We start from the raw sequence: 21,297 nt of genomic DNA, 5'->3' as shown, positions 1-21,297 counted from the left end.
ATAAGACACTGTGTTAGATGCCTTGTGATAGAAAAATAATGCACATCCCTTATCCTTTTGTACTCAAGGAATTTCTAATACAGGGAAAGCTGACAATAGAGAGGTGTTATAGTGCCATGATTAGGAACCTATCTGTTCAGGTCAGACTGATCTAGGTTCTAATCCTGGCTCCAACACTTCCTGAGACATAAACCTATTCCAGGCTCAGTTTTCTCATCTGTAGACTGGAGATACTCATAGCATCTTCCTCACAGGCTGTGTATTAAACAAGATTGAGAATAGAATGCTTGGTCCTTTAGGGCCTTCATCATATTTTTATCTGTCCTTGATCAGATCAGGAGAGAAAGACATGAAGTTTCTTCCATTTATTGCTTGGTGATCAAAGATATTTATGGTAGTATTTTTAAATAATGAAAAATTGGTAACAATTACTTGTTGTGCGCTGTTAAGTCAATTCATACTCATAGCAAAAAGGAGATTGTTAAACGATTTATGATATGATTATAGGGTTGTAGTGTATCAATTACAAATGATGTTTATAAAGAATTCTTAAATGCCTTTGGAAAATATTCATGATATAATCAATAATCATATATAGCTCTTCAAAAATTATAATAAGTAATATGTAATATTAGATGTGTAAAAATTCTGATAGACAAACAAATGGTAATAGACCAGAACGTTAACAGTGCTTATACCAGAATATGGAGCCCTGGTGGCACAGTGGTTAATGCCACTAACTGAAAGGTTAGCAGTCTGAACCTACTAGATGCTTGGCAGGAGAAAGATGTGGCAGTCTGTTTCTGTAAAGACTTCAAACTTGGAAACCCATAGAGCAATTATACTTTCTCCTATCGGGTGATTATGAATTGGAAATGACTCAATGGCAGTGGGTGAGTGTATCAGGGTGGTAACACTATGGATGGATTTTTTTTTAATACTTATATTTATTTGTTCTGAATATTCTATATGGAATGTCTTACTTTTATGGTCAAAATTAAATGCAATACAAGTTATCTTAAACATACACACACAAAACAAAACCAGGCTAATCACATAAAGCTAAGCGTATCAGGAAAGAAGAAAAAAATGTTGAAAAGTTTAGAGAAAGCCATTGGGTACAAGACATTGACCCAAGAGCCAGAAGAGGACAGTGGGGTCCAGAGTCTGCCAGGCCAGTGGAATGCCCCTATCTACAGAAGGCATTGCCCAATGGAGAGGAGTGCAGAGTGTGGTTGTAGGCCTTGGGGATCCTACTATTCTCCCATGGCCTATTCGTTGTTAGTTGCCGTCCAACTCATGGAAACCCCATATGTGCAAAGTGGAACTGCTCCAAGTCTGTGTCCTGTTGGAAGTAGATTGTCAGACGTGTCTTCCAAGACGTCCCTGGGAAGGTTCAAATCATCAACCCTTTGGTTAGTAGTTGAGTACTTAACCCTTTGCACCACCTAGGAACTTCTCACAGCCAAATCCTGCTAGGAACAAATTCTTTATCACAATCACCTTCATTTGCTGCAAACATAGCTTTTAAGTCATTAAAAAAGCTTTGAGCCTTTTCTTGCATTAAACCAAAACCAAACCCAACCCACCACCATTAAGTTGATTCTGAATCATAGCAACTCTGTATTACAGAATAGAACTGCCCCATAGGGTTTCCAAGTCTGTAAATCTTTATAGAAGCAGACTGACTCATCTTTTTTTCCGTAGAGTGGTTGGTGGATTTGAACCACTGACCTTTTCATTGACAGCAGAATGTTTTAACCACTGCACCACTAGAGCTCCTTAGGAATTTTTTAACCCTTGATAATTTCTTGTGGGATAAGATAACTTGTATTGCATTTAGTTTTGACCATAAAAGTAAGATATTCTAATCTCAGAAGGACAAATATTATATTAGTCTGTTATTGTAAAGGTCAAGGAAAGGTTTATCTATGGAAGGAAATTTTCTTTGTTGGTTACCAGGGTTGGGGGGGGGGGAGGGAACACTGTTAGATAGGTAGAGATAACTATTGATGTGGGTGAAGAGAAGTGCAATGTACCAAATGTGAGTGATCAACATGGTGGCATTGAGGAAGAGGAAGACATGGAGAGGTACATGGGAGGTACAGACAACAAAGATGAACCCTTTTGCACATATAGTACAGCATTGTCAGTGAAGGCAAACATGGGTATACGGGTGGATAGACGGGTGGACAGGCTGAACTATTAGGTATGTCTACGAAGTAGGGAGTGTGCTCAAGACCATGTATAGGGATGGCAGACAATGGCCCTATAAGTGTATTTGCATAATCTGAATTCCCAGGTGTATAGTAGAGATGACAAGGGGCAAGGTTGTAGTCACTTCTAGGTCACAGCCAGCTACCCAGCAGAACCAAGTAATTGAACCTGTGGGCTTGGGACCATAGTCACAGAAGACATCAAGCTAAATTGGCACAACATACTACACAAAACATTGTTCCACCTCCTACTTTGGCAAGTAGAGACTGGGATCTTAAAAGCTTGCAAGCGGCTTTGCAATGATCTAGATGCAATGAGTCGGGTTGACTCGACGGCATATAACAACAACAACAACAATAGATCCAACGATGGGTCTCTCCTCAACCAGAGCAAAGAAGAATGAAGAAAACCAAAGATTCATGGAAAGAATTAGTCCTAGTGACTGGTACACCATGTGATCCGCAGCCATCTATGAGACCAGAAGAACTAGGTGGTACCCGGCTACTACTGTAGGGAGGGGGATCTATGTAGGAGATTCTGGATAGAGAGGGAGAACAATGTGGAACAAAACTGAAAATCATTTGGGGAAAAACAAAAAACAAAAAATGGGGGACCAGATTTGCTGGTCTGATACAGCCTGGTGGAACTACTGAGACTATGGTCCCTAGCTGCCCTTCAGGTCTGGAACTGAACCCACACCTGTGGCTTCCAGCCAAACAAAAGACAGGCATGTAAGCTGAACATGTACCTGAGGTAGATACACTCCTTGGAGAGAACAATCTTGGTAGAATAGAAGGGCTGTGTATGCACAGGGAGACAGCTCAGGGGGCAGGAGTGCATAGAGGGATGGACACAGGGAAGAGGTAACTATCAGGAGGAAGTGGGAGGGGAGCTGTTGCATTGGGGTGAATTGTGGTCGGTGTCATAAGACAAAGTGTATGTGAACTGCTGCATGGAAAGTGAATTTGCTCTGTAAATTTTCACCCAAATTAAAAAAAAAAAAAGAGTAAGACATTCCGTATGGAATGACTATCAAGGCACTTTTTATTTCTCTTACTGTTCACCTAAGAACATACGATGTTTTTTGTTCTTCCCTTCACTTAGGGAACTTCCTTCAGATATTCAGCTGGCTGTGTGCTTGCAAGTGAGGTGTATTTGGCATAGTTCCCAGAATTGAACTGGGGAGGATTTGACTTAAACTGAGCAGTGTGTGCTAAAACTCCATAAGGCTACCTTGTACCCAACACAAAAGCTAAATTCCTAATATTTGTATCTCCTTTAACCTCTGATATAGATGCTGCCTAACTCCTCAATATTAATTATTATCATTGTCACAGTCTATCCCCATCCTATGAAAGACTTTTCTCCACAGGAGGTGTTATTCATCTTTTCAGTACCTTTTTTTTTTTTTTTTTTTTGTTTTTTTTGTCTACCCTTAAGTTCTGGCTGAATTTCAAGCATAGTTTTTCACAACTCTGATACCCATTCATAGAGAATAATTCTCATGAGCCCATCATATAGTGGGCAGCATTCTTTTTCAATGACAAGAAAAGGCTTGCCTTTCAAAGAAGAGGTAAAAGTCTAAAGTCATCAAAATAATGTAATATCCTGTGTGAAATGTTGCTGTCATGATGCCTGTGGTTTGAGTGCCTTGATCATGTGCCCCAAGAGAGTTAAGTCGGGGCCGTGGAGGACTGAGCCTCTCAGGTTTCAGCAGAAGCCTCTTCAGCTCCCCTTATTTTCTGGGCACCACGGGAGGAGGGGCTGGAGCTCTGGCCCACCATTAGGACAATGATCTTCAGGCTGTTCCTGGCTCTCAACTTCTTCCCCTCTTTTCAAGCAACAACAGGTAACCAGTTTTTATTTCTTTCCTCCTCTAAATTCTCCTTTTGAGGTCTTGCCATCAGGCTTGGCTGATTTTAAAGGTCAAACAATGTGAAATTTGGACATTTGAAGTATATAGTTTTGCTTCAACGTGACAGCCCATTATGCAGAAACTTATTCTACGGTATCAACTTCAACACGCATCCTTTGGAATTAAGATTTATTTAGCTATTAGCTGATAGTGTCCTAGGAATTTTTTTTCAGTATATATAAAATTTAAGAAAACTGCTACAAGTAGGTAGTTTGTGAAAGCTCTGGATTTAGACTGTCTGGGTTCTTATCACAGATCCATTTCTTACTAGCTTGCCTGGGCTAGAATTTAAACTCTCTAAGCCTCAGTTTCCTTATCTATAAAATGGGAATGATAGTAAACCCTGTTCTACTGTCATTGTGAGGATAAAATGACATAATCCACCTAAAATGCTTCCTTAGCTCAGTCAGTGCCCAGCTAGCAAGATACATGTAATTGGTATGTCTTCCTGAATTGAATGAGTGCCAAAATGAATTTTGGAGTCACCGCAGAAGCTGGTTCAATACAAATGCTAATAAATTCATGTTCTTTTACAATTGGCAGAGATTTTTTTTTTTTTAAGACTAAATTCCTCTAAATTCCCAATAACGATAATGAGGAGAATGATCTAACACATACAGAGCACTTACTTTGCGTAGCACTCAGTTCTTATGACTACAAAGTAGATATTACAATTAACTGCATTTCAGAAGAGGAGACTGAGGGATAGGGACATTAAATAATTTGCCCAAGCGTATACTGGTACAAGGTGTCAGAAGCAGGGTTCAAACCACTTTGGCCTGACTCCAGAGCCTTGCTCTAGGCCATGATGCCATCCCACCAAACATGATGAGATTTGTAATTTCATAGACGTAGATAAATCTAGAATTAAAAATAATCTTCTGAAAAACATAATTCCAAAGAGAAAGAGCTTGCTGTTTTGTTGGGTTGAAGTAAAGTGCTTGTTCAACTTGTTACTAGAGTTTGAAAAGGGTCCCACTTGTCTCAAAAATTGGACTGATGGGCATCAATTGGCATGTATTAAATAATGACAGTTATTTTTCCTTTACAGATATATTGAAAGACCAATATTTAAACATTTTTTTTCTCATTCATTTTGGTACCACAGAGACTGCATTTTTCAGTTGTTGTTCTTGAACACCACATGCATGTGCTTTAAGGGTATAATTTCTCCATCTGTAGAAGTACAATAGCCACATATATATCCATTTACTTCGTCTGATGTACTGGTGAGTAAGTACATTTACAAACTGTGTGTACTTACTAAGAGGTGCTCATATAGTGCAAGTCGTGAGCTAGTGGAGAGACAAATTATGCCCCAGTATCTTTTTTTTTTCGGTTTATCTGGTACAAAATGTATGTTAAAAGAATGTTTAAAATTAATTTGGAAGTAATCTTTAAATTTTATTTTTGAGGGATCTTTAACATTTATTTTTTAAAGAATCTTTAAACTTAATTTATTAGACAGTAAAGGATGGCCAGAAAGGAAAGGGAAACCTCAGCCCAACTGAAAACAATTTCAAATTGATAACTGTGCACAGATTACTTTTTCTGACATGTTTTGTGTATAATCATCTGCCATCAAGTCATTTGCTCTCTTATGAAAATTGCTTTTTTTAAAAAAAAAAAAACTCAAAGGCTTATCTTTTTCTTTTAGGACATTTATTAAAAGGGGGATAGCTAGAAACAGCAGTCAGTGAGTTCACATACACAGAGCCTTTGTTTTCTTCTTTGTGATACATCTAATTTTCAAATGTCAATTCACTCTGGAATAAATTTATGGATTTTATGCAAAGTGGCCATTTAATGAAATAGGAAACAAGAGAGGATTGAGAGGGGGTACTTCTGAAATGCTTCTTGAGTAAGAAAACTGAAGAGAAGGAAATAATTGTAACATACAAAAATGTATGAACTATTCTAAGCAAATGGCGCAAAGCATTGCATGTGCTTTTGGTCTCTGACTTTCTGTATTCACCCTCCATGAAGAAATTGTAGATAAAGAAATTCTCTGGTCAAGTGTAACTATTTTTACACTTGTAAAAAACTAATGCTATTAATGCTATATCAGTGATGATATGCATGACTATTCTGTCTGTCTATCTATATTTCTTGTTATTAGATGGCACTGAGTTGGTTCTGATTCATAGTGACCCTCTGTACAACAGAGTGACACACTGCCTGGTCCTGTGCCGTCCGCACAATTGTTGCTATGTTTGCACCCACTGTTGCAGCTACTGTGTCAAGCCACCTGAGGGTCTTCTTCTTTTTTTCTGACCCTCTACTTTACCGAGGGTGATGTCTTTCTCCAGGAACTGGTCCCACCTGAGAACATGTCCAAAGTACATCAGACAAAGTCTCATCATCCTCACTTCTAAGGAGCATTCTGGCTGTACTTCTTTCAAGTCAAATTTGTTCATTCTTGTGGTGGTCCATGGCATCTTCAATATTCCTCACCAACACCATAATTCAAAGACATCAATTTTTCTTTGTATTTCCTTATTCATTCACACACACACACACACACACACACAATTATTTTCCCCATTAATTTAATGATTTCAAGTCATTGATTCATAAGTTTAAATATTTTATCCTATGAAGATTAAGTTTAACCTGATTTTTTATGATTTTGATGATGCTCTAGAAATACCTTATGGCTAATTAAAGAAGCATGATTTAGGAAAAGTGAGGAAATTTTAACTTAGCAAATTCCATGACTAGAGTTACAAGTTTTTTTTTTTACATGTTTCTTACCAGACTTTCATAATTATGTAATTGAGAGCCACAGGAGAGAATTTTGTTGGATTTTGGAACATGAATCCAACTTAGGACAGCAGACCTTTGAAAAAAACAATTAGTGATTGAAGACGTGAGGACTGTGTCCATAATACATGACAGACAATACATGCTTTTCAGCCAATATTGGTTATGTTTCAGAAGCTAATCGTCTAGTATAAAGTCAAAATCAGAGCAATACCACTTCTTTTTCCAGCAGGTGCATTTCTTTTCATTTCTCCTGAAATGGTAGCGAATGAGCTGTCAGAATGGCCCGTTTGGATACACTGATTTCTCCAATGCTGCTGCATCCCCTTCAATACTGTTTTTTTTTTTTTTTTCTTTTCTTTTTTTCTGAAAGAAGCACAAAAGACAGGAAAATGATTGGTATTTAATAAAAAGCCATCAGCAAAACAAAGTAGTTAAGAACTTCATTTTTAATTCAGCCTTCAGCAAATGACCCCTCTGAGATAGCTGCAAACAGAAAGAACTAATTTACCTCTCCCAGGAAAGCATTGCTCTGAGTCTGGACTTGGGAAAGGAAGGTAGAAAGATGAACAGTGAAAAATGCAATGTAGTCAACAGATTACTGTATCTACATGACATCCAATACACCATAGCCAGGTTTTCTGGCTATAAAAAATTGAAAAATTTGTCATTTTAAGTAAATTTGATAGCTATTTCAACAGTATGGACATTGGTTAAGAATTTATTTACCCAACTACCATTCCCTCAGATAATACAGTACTATTTTTTTTTTTTTTAAGAGACAATCATCTTTACAGCAAGGACTATAAAATTAATATCAATATGTCAATACCAGGAAATAGAGTGAGTCATTTCCACAGATAGATTAGAAATAGAAATGAAGAAATGAATCTGTGATCTGAAAATTGAAGCTCTTGCATTCAGCTCTTACCAGGTTTGTGTGGGGGTCTCATCTGCCTCCTTTTTTTTTAAGTCGTAGGCCCTCCTCCTGTCTTTCTTTTTGTTTCAAGGGTGAAGAAATGCCATATGATTGCCATTCGGCTTTTATCATAGGTGAATATCTTCCTCCAAGTATTTCCTGCGTGCAGTGTGCTGACATTTTCAAAATGAAAATTTTTATGCCACTAATATCCAAGAGGAAAATTCCGTTTGTGATTATCATCTCTAAAACAATAGCTACTTATTAACAAGTATAAGCATTGATGTTGTTGTTGTTGTTGATGTTAAGTGCCATCGAGTCGTTTCCGACTCATAGCGACCCCATGCACAGCAGAACGAAACACTGCCCGATCCCGCGCCAGCCCCACAATCCCTGCTATACTTGAGCCCATCATCGCAGCCACCGTGTCAATCCATCTCGTTGAAGGCCTCCCCCTCTTTCGTCGACCCTCCACCCTACCAACAAGCATGACATCCTTCTCCAGGGAATGGTCCCTTCTGACAACATAAGCATTGATAAGGAGACAGAATTCATCTCAGACTTTCTTGTCTAAAAATCAGACAGCAGGCACTTTTCCAAAGCACAATTATTTCACAGTAGGTCACTGAAGGATAACATATTTTCTCCTTTTCATCTTTGTTAAATTGTTTGCCTTTTTCATTAAGAAATTTATCATTTATGGAACTTCACAGAAGCTAAAACTTTTCTTTTCAGTGGATAGTTCAGCTGAACGTCAGAGAAAAAAATGACATATAAGTAGATTTGTAACAGACCCAAGAGGAGGTTGTCTCTGTTTTTCTAAGCTGTGTTAAGGTACCTACATCTCTTTTCTGGTGATTTCTTTGACTCTTTTTGGTAAACGGCATGCTGTTGGCAACAAAAGCAATGCACGCCATGATTTCAGTCTGAGATCATTGTGTAAGACTGATACTTAAAGTAGGGTCTAACTTCTTGCTTCCTACTCTCATTTTGATGACTCTATAAATTAGAAAAGAGCGGACCTGGAGCTGACCTGGCTGGGATCAAGAGCTATCTAGTCACTTGGTAGAGGATCTGATAAGAGAACTTAGACTCTTTCAGCCCCAGTATTTCAATGTTAATTTTGTAGTTATGTCTATGTGTCAACATGCAGGCTACATGTGCATTTATGTTTTCATTACTGGAAGAGAATCTGCAAGTGGAGAATTTCTTACCTAACTTTGAGCTCCTCCTTCACCTCTGCATCACCATTACTGCCACCTTTATCTTTGTCATCATCGTTATTATCTTGGAGACTCTATTAGACAAAGTAACAGGCCAGTGGTTCCTGATGGCGTCATCAGAATCACCTACTCACAGTTCACTTTGGTCCCTGATCTAATTGTGATCCCTTTTCTGCTGTAACTGAATCACCTTGTTGGCTCATAATCCACCATGTAATATGCTGATTAAGCGGTAACTCCTATTCATCACTCACTGATTCACACAGGGTTCTGAATTATTGACATGCCTCATATTGTATCTATCAATGACATAGATTGCCTTGTTGGAAACTCAGGTGGATGTATGATTGTTTCTTTCTTTCTTTTTTTCTTTTACTTGCTGAGAAGGAAGAAAGTCATAGTTCTCATTTCTGTGAGATACATGACATATGTTATAGCATCAGAACAGCACTGTGGCTGTAATTGCTTCTTCCACATGACCAGATAATCTACTTTGATATTGGGCATTACTAACAATGTTGTTGTTATTGTTATGTGCCGTCAAGTTGGACCTGACTCATAACAACCCCTCCTTGGGTGTCCGAGGGTGTATCACTATGGAAATAGATTGCCCAACCTTCCTTCCAAGGAGTGGCTGGCGGGTTTGAACCACCAGCCTTCTGGTTAGTAGTCAAGTGCCTTAGGCACTACACTTTAGAACTAAACTTAGGAATACTGGGAGCTCTGGTGGCATAGTGCCTAAGGCATTTGACTACTAACCAGAAGGCAAGTGGTTCAAACTCACCAGCCACTTCTCAGAAGGAAGATTGCGCAATCTACTTCCATAGAGATACCACCTCGGAAACCCACGGAGGGGTCACTATGAGTCGGGACTGACTTGATGGCAGTGAGTTTGGTTTTCTGGTTTTAGGAATACTGAGTCCAGGAAGGCTCTATTTCTGACCCACAGATTCTTTATCCTATAGAGAATAGGTGAGGATGGAGATAAATATGTGAGGAGAATGCTTCTTTCTGCCAGAAGACTCCTGGGAGGTTAAGACAGGGTGTCAGCAGGTTCCCCCTCTCTAATGTCCTGTTCTTTAAAGGGCCTGCTCTTCTTATGCATGGGTCCTCATTCAAGTTCAATTCAACAGATATTTATTGAACCCCATCTTTGTGCAAGATACTGTTCTACATGCTGTGATAGAGATAGAATCCCACTTTGGGCTTCAAAAAATTAAAAATGAGAATTATAAAATCTTTCTAATTTTTTTTTCTTTTAATTTAGGTCTATTGTAAATAATCAGACATTCACACATATTTAATTTATGGAAAACAACTATAAGCAGAAACATCCATAGAACTGTTTAATTCAAACACACTCAGAGATGGGTGAGACTTAGATATTACTCAATTTATAGAAAAGGAAGTTTTGATGTTTTCTCAAAGATGTTCATAGAAAGATGATTCTGCAATGTTTCCTGGTATTTTGCATTGTCCTTTACCTGGACACTTCTTTCTACAACCTATCTCCTTTAATACCCTAGCATACATCCTTCAACCATAATTTTACAGGTTCCTGCATTGTTCCACACACCTGCACTCTGCCTTTATGAACTTACTAATAAAGCTTTTTCCCTCCTGGATTTCTCTCTCCACTCCTTTCCCCATCCAAATTCTCTTTGTCTTTCACTTGATATCTTAGTGCTTTCCCTGGATGCTTCAGCCTTTAGTATGGACTTTAAGAGAAGTTGCAATGGGAGTGAAACTCAATCTACCAAATACTTATTAAAACTCTGTTACATCTTAGTCCCTTTTGGGACCTGGGGAACATAAATAGAGGACAGAAATATAAAGACTTAATTAGTATACAAGAACTACTTGTGTAGTTATCTGAGTTCTCTTTGTCTTCATGGACTTTGCAATCTAGTTGAAAACACCAAGCGTAACAGGATATAGCGTCTGAAAACAGATTATTGATAACGTTTGGCAGTTCTCTACCTCATCATGCTTTTTGATGTTTTCATGACTTTGCATATTTTATTCTCATAATCTAGAATGTTCCCTACACCTCCCACTTGAAGAAGCCTTCTTTGAGACACTAAATGGCAAAAAAAGGGACTCTTCTGAGGGTTCCCAGAAAACTTTGTGCCTTTTTTTAAAAAATAAAAATTTACCTCTTACTGTAATTGTATTGTTGTTGTGTGTTGACGTATTTATTTTTTTTCCACTAGACTATGAGCTCCTTGAAGGCAAGATCATGTTTTATTTGTTCTTACAACCTCAGTACCACACACAATTCTGGAAGCATTATAGGGGCTCAGTAAATATTTACTGAAAGAGGAAATAATGAATTAGGGCCAAAATGAGAAAGAATAAAACACTCTAAGAAGATTAACATAAGATAGTAAGTCTTTATGGAGAGTTAAGTATTGAGCTGCACTTTAAAGGTAGATAGGATTTGAATGGATGCTGATATTAATAATAGTTGCTAGCTAACACTTATAATGTGCCTGGCACTGTTCTATCTAGTTTGCCCTTTTAATATCATGTAACCTTCCCCCAATTCCTATGAAGTAGGTACTCTGATTATCTCTATCTTGTGTATGAGGAAATTGAGGCACAGAACAAGTAGAGCATCTTGCCCATGGTTACACAGCTAGTATGTGTATAAATATAGATAGTTGTGATCCAGGGTTCTTGTTCTTACCAGTGTCATGTTTCCTCAGGAAGGAAAAGCAATACAAATAAAGCAATTAAACAAGAAAGACTGTGACATGTTCTTGGAACAGGAAGATGGTCAGTCTGAATGTGTGGAGGGCTGGAGAGAGGTAGGGTAGAACCAGGTTAAACAAAGGCTTGAATACTGATACCAGAAGTTCAAAATTTGTTTTCAAGGCATTGTGAAGCAACTTAAAGTTTTTGGAAGCAAAGAGTAGGTGGTCTAGAAGGTATAGACACTAATGGCAAGAAAACAAATTATAAATAACTACTCTGCCACTTCACAAGGAGTTATAGTAGACGAGGATTTGAGTGGCAAGGATGAGAGCAGAAAGAAGTGACTATTACAAGATACATCTTGAAAGTAGAAATGTCAGGACTTAATTCCTACTTTGGGGTGAGAATGAGAGAGAAGAAGGAATCAAGAATGATTACAGGGTTTGGGGCTTAATAGGAGAATGGTGTTATAAATATTGGAAATCAAGATGTTAGTGGAGGTTTATTAATGCAAATGAGTTTGGTTTTAGACACAGTGGGTTTGAAGTGATGGCTTGAGATGTCAGAAAATTGTCCAGTACCTATAGCCACAACTACAAATATGGGAACTGGGTCAGAAGAAAATATGTAGGAATCCTCATCTTTGGCATGAAGCTGAAGTCTTGCGAATGGATGGCTACTGAAAAGGAAAGTGTAGAACCTTAGAAAAGTAGAAGAACTGAATCTGAAAGTTACCTTTGGTTAGGGGTCAACTAACGAAAATGATGAGCAGGTGAAAGAGAGAGAGAATATGGTTGGAGAGGTAAGAAGGGAAAGAGGCTAGTGGAATGCTGTTAAATGTAGGGAGGAAAGAGTTTCACAGAGACAGTGGTTAATAGCACAGTGTAAAAAGGAGGGAGAGGTGGGTAAAGGCTGGGAAGGTCTTTGGATTTGTCTGAAAAAAGGTCAGTAGGGATTTTTGAGTACAGGTAGAATGAGGTAGCAAGATAAGAGTTCAAAGGGTTAAGAAAAAGTGGAGAGGAACAAAATGGAGGCATTAATACTTGCCCGTCAATAGAGAGAAAATTGATAGATAAAGTGAAGGTAATCAGGATCTTATATCCCACAACGTCTACCATTGCATTTTGTACATAGTAGATATGCAAAACAAATATTTACCAACTGAATGACTTAAATTGTGTTTGATATGTGGAAAGAGCCAAAGAATAAAGGTGGTAGATGTGTGTGTGTGTGTGGGTGAGAGAGAGAGAGAGAAAGAAAGAGAGAGAGAGAAAGAAAGAGAGAGAGAGAAGAAAAGAGAAAAAGAGAGAGGTACTGCAGTAGTTGAAGGGGACAGAGAGAAATCAGGAAAGAAAGGAAGGAACACAGGGCAAGTTTCTCTGGGAGATGAGGAGGGAATTTTTGGGCATGAGAGATGGAAGTATTCAAGAGAGGAGGATCAATTTTTAAGAAGAATGGGGAGGAAGAGAAGAGATTTTTAGGGGTAGAAATACATTAGGATGAAGTTGGGTGGAATCTCTATTCCATGCTGGTGAGTCTTAGGTTAAAAACTATTTTAAAATATATATATTTATTTAATTCTCTTATGACCAGTCATAGAACCAATATCAACAAGGGCCACTGGGATAATACATACCTTGACTTTGAAGACTTAGCCCAAGTGCACTTTAAATTCTTGCTTGAGTCTTTAAAATGTACAATATGGCTGAGTTTGACCTCAGCTCATGGCTGAGACAACAGGGTCAAAAGTTTCAGACCACTCCTGCCTAACATTATGGGCTGGATTCCAGTTTCTAGGCAGGGGTATTAATCTCAGACTCTTCCTTTTGCTTTTCAGAACAAGGATGTGGATGCTTGACCCTGGCTTTGGGGAGGCCAAGTCTGCAATTATTTTGCCTTCTTTTTTTTTTTTTTAATATACTTAATAGCTAAAGCCACTAATTCCTTAAGATAAGGGATGTGATTAGGAGTTTTAATTTGTTATACAGATTATTTATGGTGATGTAACTTTTCTGGGCCTCAGTTTCCTCATGTTATATGAGCAGAATGAAGTAGAAAATAACATTTCAAGTTCACTTATTAAAAGAAGCTTAAAAATGCTTCTAAAGTGTAAGACACCCCACCCCCAAGCTTTTATCAACTGTAATATGGCAACTCAACTGTTCTACCCCTTTTTGGATGCCCTTATTATCTAATGGAGAAAAGACAAAGAATTGTAAAACACCTCTGGTCTCTTGGAGGGATTGCAGCACTTTCCGGGAACTTGGATGATAGTGTTCTTTGAAATGACTGCAGGAATTTGGGGGCAAAATTGTCTTTTGCTGTCTCCCATCTTTCTGTGTATTCTATGTAATGTTAATATCCAACACAGTAATTGTTTCCAACCTTCCAGGCCATGACATTTACCTAGCAGATTCTCCATGTGCCAAAGTGGCTCTGAGAAGGTTCTTCTTCAGAGGTGCAAGATTTAAGGAGAATGAAGCAGACAGGAAAAACATATTGTCTTCTTTACAGAATTACTTTGATTTTAAGTTCAGAAGGAGGATGGTTTAGGATGAAAATATGGTTCTCAAATTGGTTAGCAGATTAAAATATATGTGTTGAAAACGATATTAATATAGGTAGCTCGATACCTATGGGATTTCTTTTTATCTGCTAACAGAATTATCATCATTAATATTTACAAAGAAAGCTACCTAACACACTGGTGACCTACTATTTGGTCTCTAGGTAGACTTTTAGGGTAATAAAATTTGATTTTTGAGAGTGATTTTGTGGCTTTTGGAATGGGTACCACTTTCATATAGGTTAACCTGCTCTACTGTGTTGTCCTTTTAGACTGACCTAGCATTTTTGTGATGTGAGGGAAAAAATTGCTGATATTTGAATAGTAGAGTCTGGGTCACATTGCACTCAAGTTTAGGTTACTTTTTGTTAGGAAGTTTCATTCCTAGAATTCTCACACCCTGCATGACTGGACAGTGTCTCTGAGTTGTAGGGATGGCTTGCAGGGCAGGCAGTTATTTTAGCAATTTAAATAATACCTGTTGCCCTAATGTAGATGACTTCCCAATATCTGTATCTCAATCCCCAACTAATTTCCTCAAGTTCTAACCTTTTATTTTGAACTTTTCTTGATCTTTCCTCCAGGATATCTCACTGGTCTCTCAAACACAGCATATCTAAAACTGAACTCAACAGCTTTTCCTCAAATGAATTTCCTCTCCTCATTTTTGTCTGATTTTGTCAATGGTGCCTCCACTCTCTCTTTCTCTCATTCAGTCCCTGAATGTCGTGTCATATTTGGTTCCTGTTTCACCAATAGTCTGCACAATAAGCATCAAGCTCTTGTCCATCCTTTCCACCCCAGCTGGCACCTCCACAACTCAGGCCTCATGAGCTCACAAATGATACTACTGAAGCTCCCTTCTGATTGGCCTCCATGTGAACTCTACCATTACTACAAGCCAATTACATTGTACTGCTGTGCTAACCTTCCAGAAGCAGCACTTACCACGCTATTCTCGACTCAGATGTTTTTAATGTTTCCTAATTGCCTTTCTAGAAAAATCCTTGTGCCTTTTCTTGAAATTAAAGGCCCTTCCTGATTGGTATCAGCCATCTTCTTCTCCCTCCCCCTACATAAGAGAATGCATTGCTAGTCTCCCCAGTAAGCCCTGTGCCTTACCACTTCTGTACTTACACTGAGGCCATCTCTTTCCTTGGGCAATCTACTTCCGTAGTGATACTGCCTCGGAAACCCAAGGAGGGTCCAATGAGTTGGTCAGACTCAACAGCACATAACAACAACAACAACAACAGCCTGTCTAATGGAGTCCCTGAATGCTGTAAACGGTTAAAGGCTTGACTACCAACTGAAATGTTGGCAGTTCAGATCACCCAGAGGCACTTCAGAAGACAGGACTGGCAGTTTGTTTCCAAAAGGTCACAGCCTTGAAAACCCTATGGAGCGGTTCTACTCTGCACACATGGCATTCCATGAGTCGGAATCAACTTGATGGCAACTGGTTTTTTTTTTTTTTTTTTTTGTTTAGACTGTCGTTTCTGCTCCAGAGTTTATGGTCCAGCTAAAGACCAGTCTGCACAAAAGCCTCCAGGATCATTCTCTTTGGAAACAACTCTTTCATGTGAATTCTGATGACCCTCTATAGGGCTCATGCACTGTTCATGGCTAATTGTGTATTTGCCTTAGGATTTCTCCAAGGAAGCCTGTGTCTTTTATGTTTCCCTTGCTCCCAAAGATCCTCGTACATTAGATCCTAATTTTCATTTGCTGAATGAGTGAATATGTTTGTCGTGGCAGAAGTTAGAATACCAAAAAACAATTCTCTGATGTACCAAAGCCTCCTTTTAGAAAGTACTTACTGATATTTTTTTTCATTAAATTCTATTTAGTTTGTTTTTGCTGAGAACATACACAGCAAGACAAACACACCGATTCAGTAGTCCTGTATACACGGTTTAGTGACATTGATTGCATCCTCCTGTTCTGAGTTGTTTCTCCCTCATTAGCATAAACTCACTGCTCCCTAAGATTCCTATCTAATTTCTCAGTTGTCGTTGTCAATTTAATCCCATATAGACAGTTCTTAAAAGAGCATAATGCTCAAGGCAGATATTTGGGGAAAAAAAGAAAAGAAAATTAAACTAAACTATTGTTCACTTTTAAGAAGCCATCAGGGGGATATTTTTGGTTTGGGGTATAAAGATTATCTCAGAGCAATAGTTTCAAGAGCTCATTGACACCCCCATGGCTCAAGGAAGTCTAGACTCCATGAGTATTTGAAATTCTGTTCTGCATTTTCCCTTTTGTATCAGGAGTCTTCTATGGACTCATTCATCAAAGTGTTCAGTAATGGTGGCCAGGCACCGTCAAGTTCTTCTGATATAATGGCAAAGGAGGAAGGTGTTCATGGAAGCAATTAGGACATTCCATATCTTCCTCCTACTCCTGATTCTCCTTCTTCTCTGTTACTCCAGGTGAATAGAGACCAATTGTTGTGCCTTGCATGACTGCTTCCAAGCTTTTAAGACCCCAGGCACTACACAACAAGCTAGGAGGTAGAACAGAAGCAGTAAACATGTTATTAGGCCAATTAACTGGGATGTCCCATGAAATCACGACCTTAAACCTTCAAACCAAGGAATCAAATCCTATGAAGTGTTTGGCTGTACATAAATGGCTTCATCAGCTTCTCTTTTTTTCAACCTTTGTTGTAAATATATCTATCATACAACTGTTGCCAATGAAACTTTAGACAGGTGTACAACTTATTGACAGCAATTACAATAATCAGCTGTGCAACCCAACCCTTATTTTATACTACCATTAACTCCCCTTTCCCCTTCCTTCTTGGTCCTGGTAACCACTAATAAACTTTGGTCTTTATATATTTGCCTTTTCTTGTGTTTTCATATAATTGAGATTATACAATATTTGTCCTTTTGGGATTGGCTTATTTCACTCAGTGTAATGTATTCAAGCTCCATCCATACTCTATCTAGCGTGTATCAAGACTGCATTTCTCCTACTGGCTGAGTAGTATTCCACTGTATGTATGTATGTATCATATTTTGTTTATCCATTCATTTGTTGATTGGCATTTATGTTGTTTCCACCTTTTGGCTATTGTGAATAGTGTTGCAATGGACATCAGTGCACAAGTCTCCTTTTGAGTCTCTGCTTTCAAGTCTTTTGAGTATATACTTTGAAGTGGAATTGCTGGGTCATATAATAGTTCTATCTTCAGTTTTTTGAGGAACCACCACACTGTTTTCCAAAATGGTTGCACTATTTTGCATTCCTACCAGCAATGGTTAAGGGTTCCAGTTTTCCCACATCCTCACCAACATTTCTTATTTTCTATTCTATTTATTCATTTATTTTAATCTTATCTGTCGTAGTAGGAGTGTAATGGTATTTCATTGTGGTTTTGATTTGCATCTCTCTGACAGCTAATGATGCTGAGCATGTTTGGTGGCCATTTGAATGTTCTCTTTGGTGAAATGTCTGTTCAAGTCCTTAGTGCATATTATAATTAGATTATTTGTCTTTTTGTTGTGAGGTTGTCAAAGGCTTATATATATATATGTCCCAGTTAGTAGCTTATCTTTCACATTTTTGGTAAGGTCTTTTGATGAACAAAAGTTTTTAATTTTTATTTATTTTGCCATTGCTGTTTGTGCTTTTATTATTATAGCAGTTAAGATCCATTGTTAAAAGCTAGGCCTAACAGCGTTGCCTCTGTTTGTTCTCAGAATTTTATGGTTTTAGTTTGCACATTTAGGTCCTAATCCATTTTGAATTTGTATTTGTTTATGGTGTGACGCAAGGATCCTGTCTCATTTTTTCTGTATGTGGAAATCCAATTTTCCTAGCACCATTTATTAAAAAGGTTCTTCTTTCTCCATAGAATGGACTTAGCACTCTTGTCAAAAATCAGTTGACCATAGATGATATGGGTTTATTTCTGGATTCTCAATTCTGTTCCATTGGTCTATGTGTCTATTGCTATATCAGTACCAGGTTGTTCTGGTACTATAGCTGTATAATATGTTTTAAAATCAGAAAGTGTGAGTCTTCCTACATTGTTCTTGTCTTTTAGCATAGTTTTGGTTTTCAGGGCCTCTTGTTTTTCCATATAAAGTTGAGGATTGGGTTTTCTATTCTGCAAAGAAGGCTATTTGAATTTTGATCAGAACTGCATTGAATCTATAGACCATTTTGGGTAACTTACTGATCTTTTTAATATTTTTTTTCTCTTTTGGAATTAATGCCTTAGGTCTAGGTGCTCAGATGGGACTCTTTGCTACTCAACTATTTGACCTCTGAGTTGTTTTCTGACAGTTGCATATAATACAATAATTGTTTAAAAGAACAAGGACAAAGACAAGTGTCCTCTATCATATAGTGTCTGCATGCATGGGAACACAGACCAGGGTTCAGGATAAAGCTTAGAGTAATGCTGACCAACAAGTTGTTTTAAATATTTTAGCCAGTCTTTTATTTCTATTGTTACCTGTAATCATTGACTCTTGTTGAACTAAGCTCTCTTCAGTTGCCACTGTATTGACTCTGATTGACAACAACCCATGTGTGACAGGGTAGAACTGTGCTCCACAGGGTTTTCAAAGGCTAAGTTTTTGCAAGTAGATCACCAGTCCTTTCTTATGAGGTGCCTCTGGGTATACTTGGACTTTCAACTTTTTGTTAGTATCTGAGCATGTTAACCATCCACACCATTTAGAGACTCCAAGATCTTTTTAGATGTTTAAAAATTATACTTTCTTTTAATAAAAGTTAATTTGCTTGATATAACTGATAGCTGTGGCATATATAATCTTGGACAGGGCTGGTAGCTTGGCTTGTTCATGTCTCTTGACAGAAGTCATTGTTTCCGTCATGGTGGCCTCTACACAACTCTCTTTCCTACTGGTTCCAGTACTTTCTTTCCCCCACTTCCTCCCTTTTCATACCTAGGGTGGTAGGAACTCCACTGCTGCTAGCCACCAGTTCTGCACGACCTCTTATGTTTCTGCTATCTTCACAACTTTGACAATTATCCTTTTGTAAATAAACCCTCTTCCTATTGTCCAGTTTTGAGGGTGCCATCTGTGCTTTGTTGGGACCCTGAATGAGACAACATGTATGTGTGTATATTCTCTATTCCTTGTGAAAATGAGAAAAGTTTCAAGATGGCAGTCATTAGAGAAGTAGGTAGGATGTCCACAAAGTTATTTTGATGGGGTAATTTATTTATTTTCTTTTTTCATTTTAAGATAAATGTTAGAGAGTCTGTAACATTTAAGGTGTCCTAGGTTATTAACAGCTTTGTCTTTATCCTCCCAGTAGCTCAAAGAGAATGGCAAAAGATGCTATAGCCTGGTGAGAGTTTTGTACTCCTCTTTCTCACGTCTGTATGTGACCAAGCAACCAGTTAGAGTTACCAGAGCTGTTGAATCCCCCTTTCTTCTCAGAAAGCTCCTTGTCTCACAGGTTCCTGAGCAAATACTGGGTTGGTTCCTGGCACAGTCCACCTCTTACAGAGCTATGGAGGTCTGTAAGAAGAAGCAAGTGGTCAGATGGCCACGTGTTGAAGGGTATCCCGGACCCAAACAGGAAATGTACTCAGAGGAAAGTTATGGTAACTTAACCAGTTCTGTGGTCAGGAGGGAGGTGTTCATCTGTGCCAGGGAAACCAGTGTCACCTTCACAATATGTTCACAAACATCATAGGGGAAGATGTTGAAAATAGAAAGCTTTCATTTTCTTTGTTTCCTACCTAACATGTTAAATTCTGTTCAGTCAGGACTTAAAAAAATGAAACAACATGATTGGGGTATTACAACTTGATTTTTAAACTGCAAGAGAAACTTTGACTGTGATGTGCATAGGTGGAAGTCAGTAAGACTCTTAAGAGGTTCTGAAAGAAAATAGTATTGCTAATTAAAAGTGCATTGTATCTTTCTTGCTGCATCCTCAACTCCCTATGCACACTTGAGTTTTGAGTGTTTCTTACTCCATTCTCTGGTTCATCAGTCTCTATGGGTGATTTTATTTCTCAATAGTGCTAGGACATAGAAAAAGAAAGATGGTATATTGTCAATTTTAAAATGACAAACAAATGTATTTCAAAATACAGGTCCTGAAGTTAAGAATTTGCCCAGTGAGTATTAGATTGCAATGTGATTTTATGTTGAGTAATGTTCACATTCCATCCCTCTTGTACACATGGGCAAGTTGAAATGGAAGAGTTGCAATAGTATAATAATTGTTTGTAGATCTGAAATAGTTTATAAGAGTCACTTTATGTGATCATTATTGTGTCTAGGTTTTACCTCGGATCCATGTATGGAAGGAAGTCTCTGAAATTGTAAGCAAAATTATTGTCTATGTGTGTTAGATATGGAAATGTTTGAAAACATACTTTTTCTAAATATGACCGTGAAATCAATTTAATTTTGCTTAATGAACATAGTTGTTTTTCTGTTTATTCATGATTTAAAACATTATTGCTAGAGTGCATAAATAGACAAATTTCTATAAAATGAGAGATTATCTTAAATTATCTCTAAGTTTCCTTCTAGCTCAGCAATATTTTCAGGATGGAAGTCCAGTAAAATCATGGAGGAAATGAAAAATTTCTTCATTCACACCTCTTCCCACTCCATTTATTCCTTTGTTCAATGGTATTCTTCTTCTAAGTCTTATTTCAGACACCCAGTACCATTCTTTCTATCAAGTCCAACTCTGAGAGGATCTAGAATCAATCATTGAAATTGTATTTAACTTCTGAAGCAAACTAACATAGGGAACAGGGATTAGACGTTATGAGGCATGAGTTCAGGTCCCGAGGATCACTTAACTTGAGCTATAACCTTTGGCATGTCACTTGACTTCAGTTTTCTCATCTGCAAAATGGGAATAAAAATGACTGCTCTGCCAATCAACTCCACAGGTTAATATGGAGAAAATATTTTGTAGCCCTATGAATGTAGCCCATAGTTACTAATTCAAGTAAACATGTTTCCCACCTTGCACT

The 21,297-nt window shown here is 38.0% G+C and overlaps 1 protein-coding gene across 1 annotated transcript in view; it reads left to right on the top strand.

Annotated features, from left to right (window-relative positions):
* Positions 1-3,874: 3,874 nt before the first annotated feature.
* The window catches only part of CD28 (CD28 molecule), a 38,901-nt gene continuing 21,478 nt past the window's right edge, over positions 3,875-21,297 (top strand). Inside the window, 2 exon segments of the mRNA XM_007936012.2 lie at positions 3,875-3,968; positions 3,971-4,066. Coding sequence (XP_007934203.2) covers positions 3,875-3,968; positions 3,971-4,066 — 190 coding nt within the window.

Source organism: Orycteropus afer, unplaced genomic scaffold (assembly GCF_000298275.1).
Source record: "Orycteropus afer afer isolate SDZICR_OR568_19922 unplaced genomic scaffold, OryAfe1.0 scaffold00002, whole genome shotgun sequence".
Taxonomy (NCBI): Eukaryota; Metazoa; Chordata; class Mammalia; order Tubulidentata; family Orycteropodidae; genus Orycteropus; species Orycteropus afer.
This window is presented reverse-complemented; position numbering and strand designations above follow the sequence as displayed.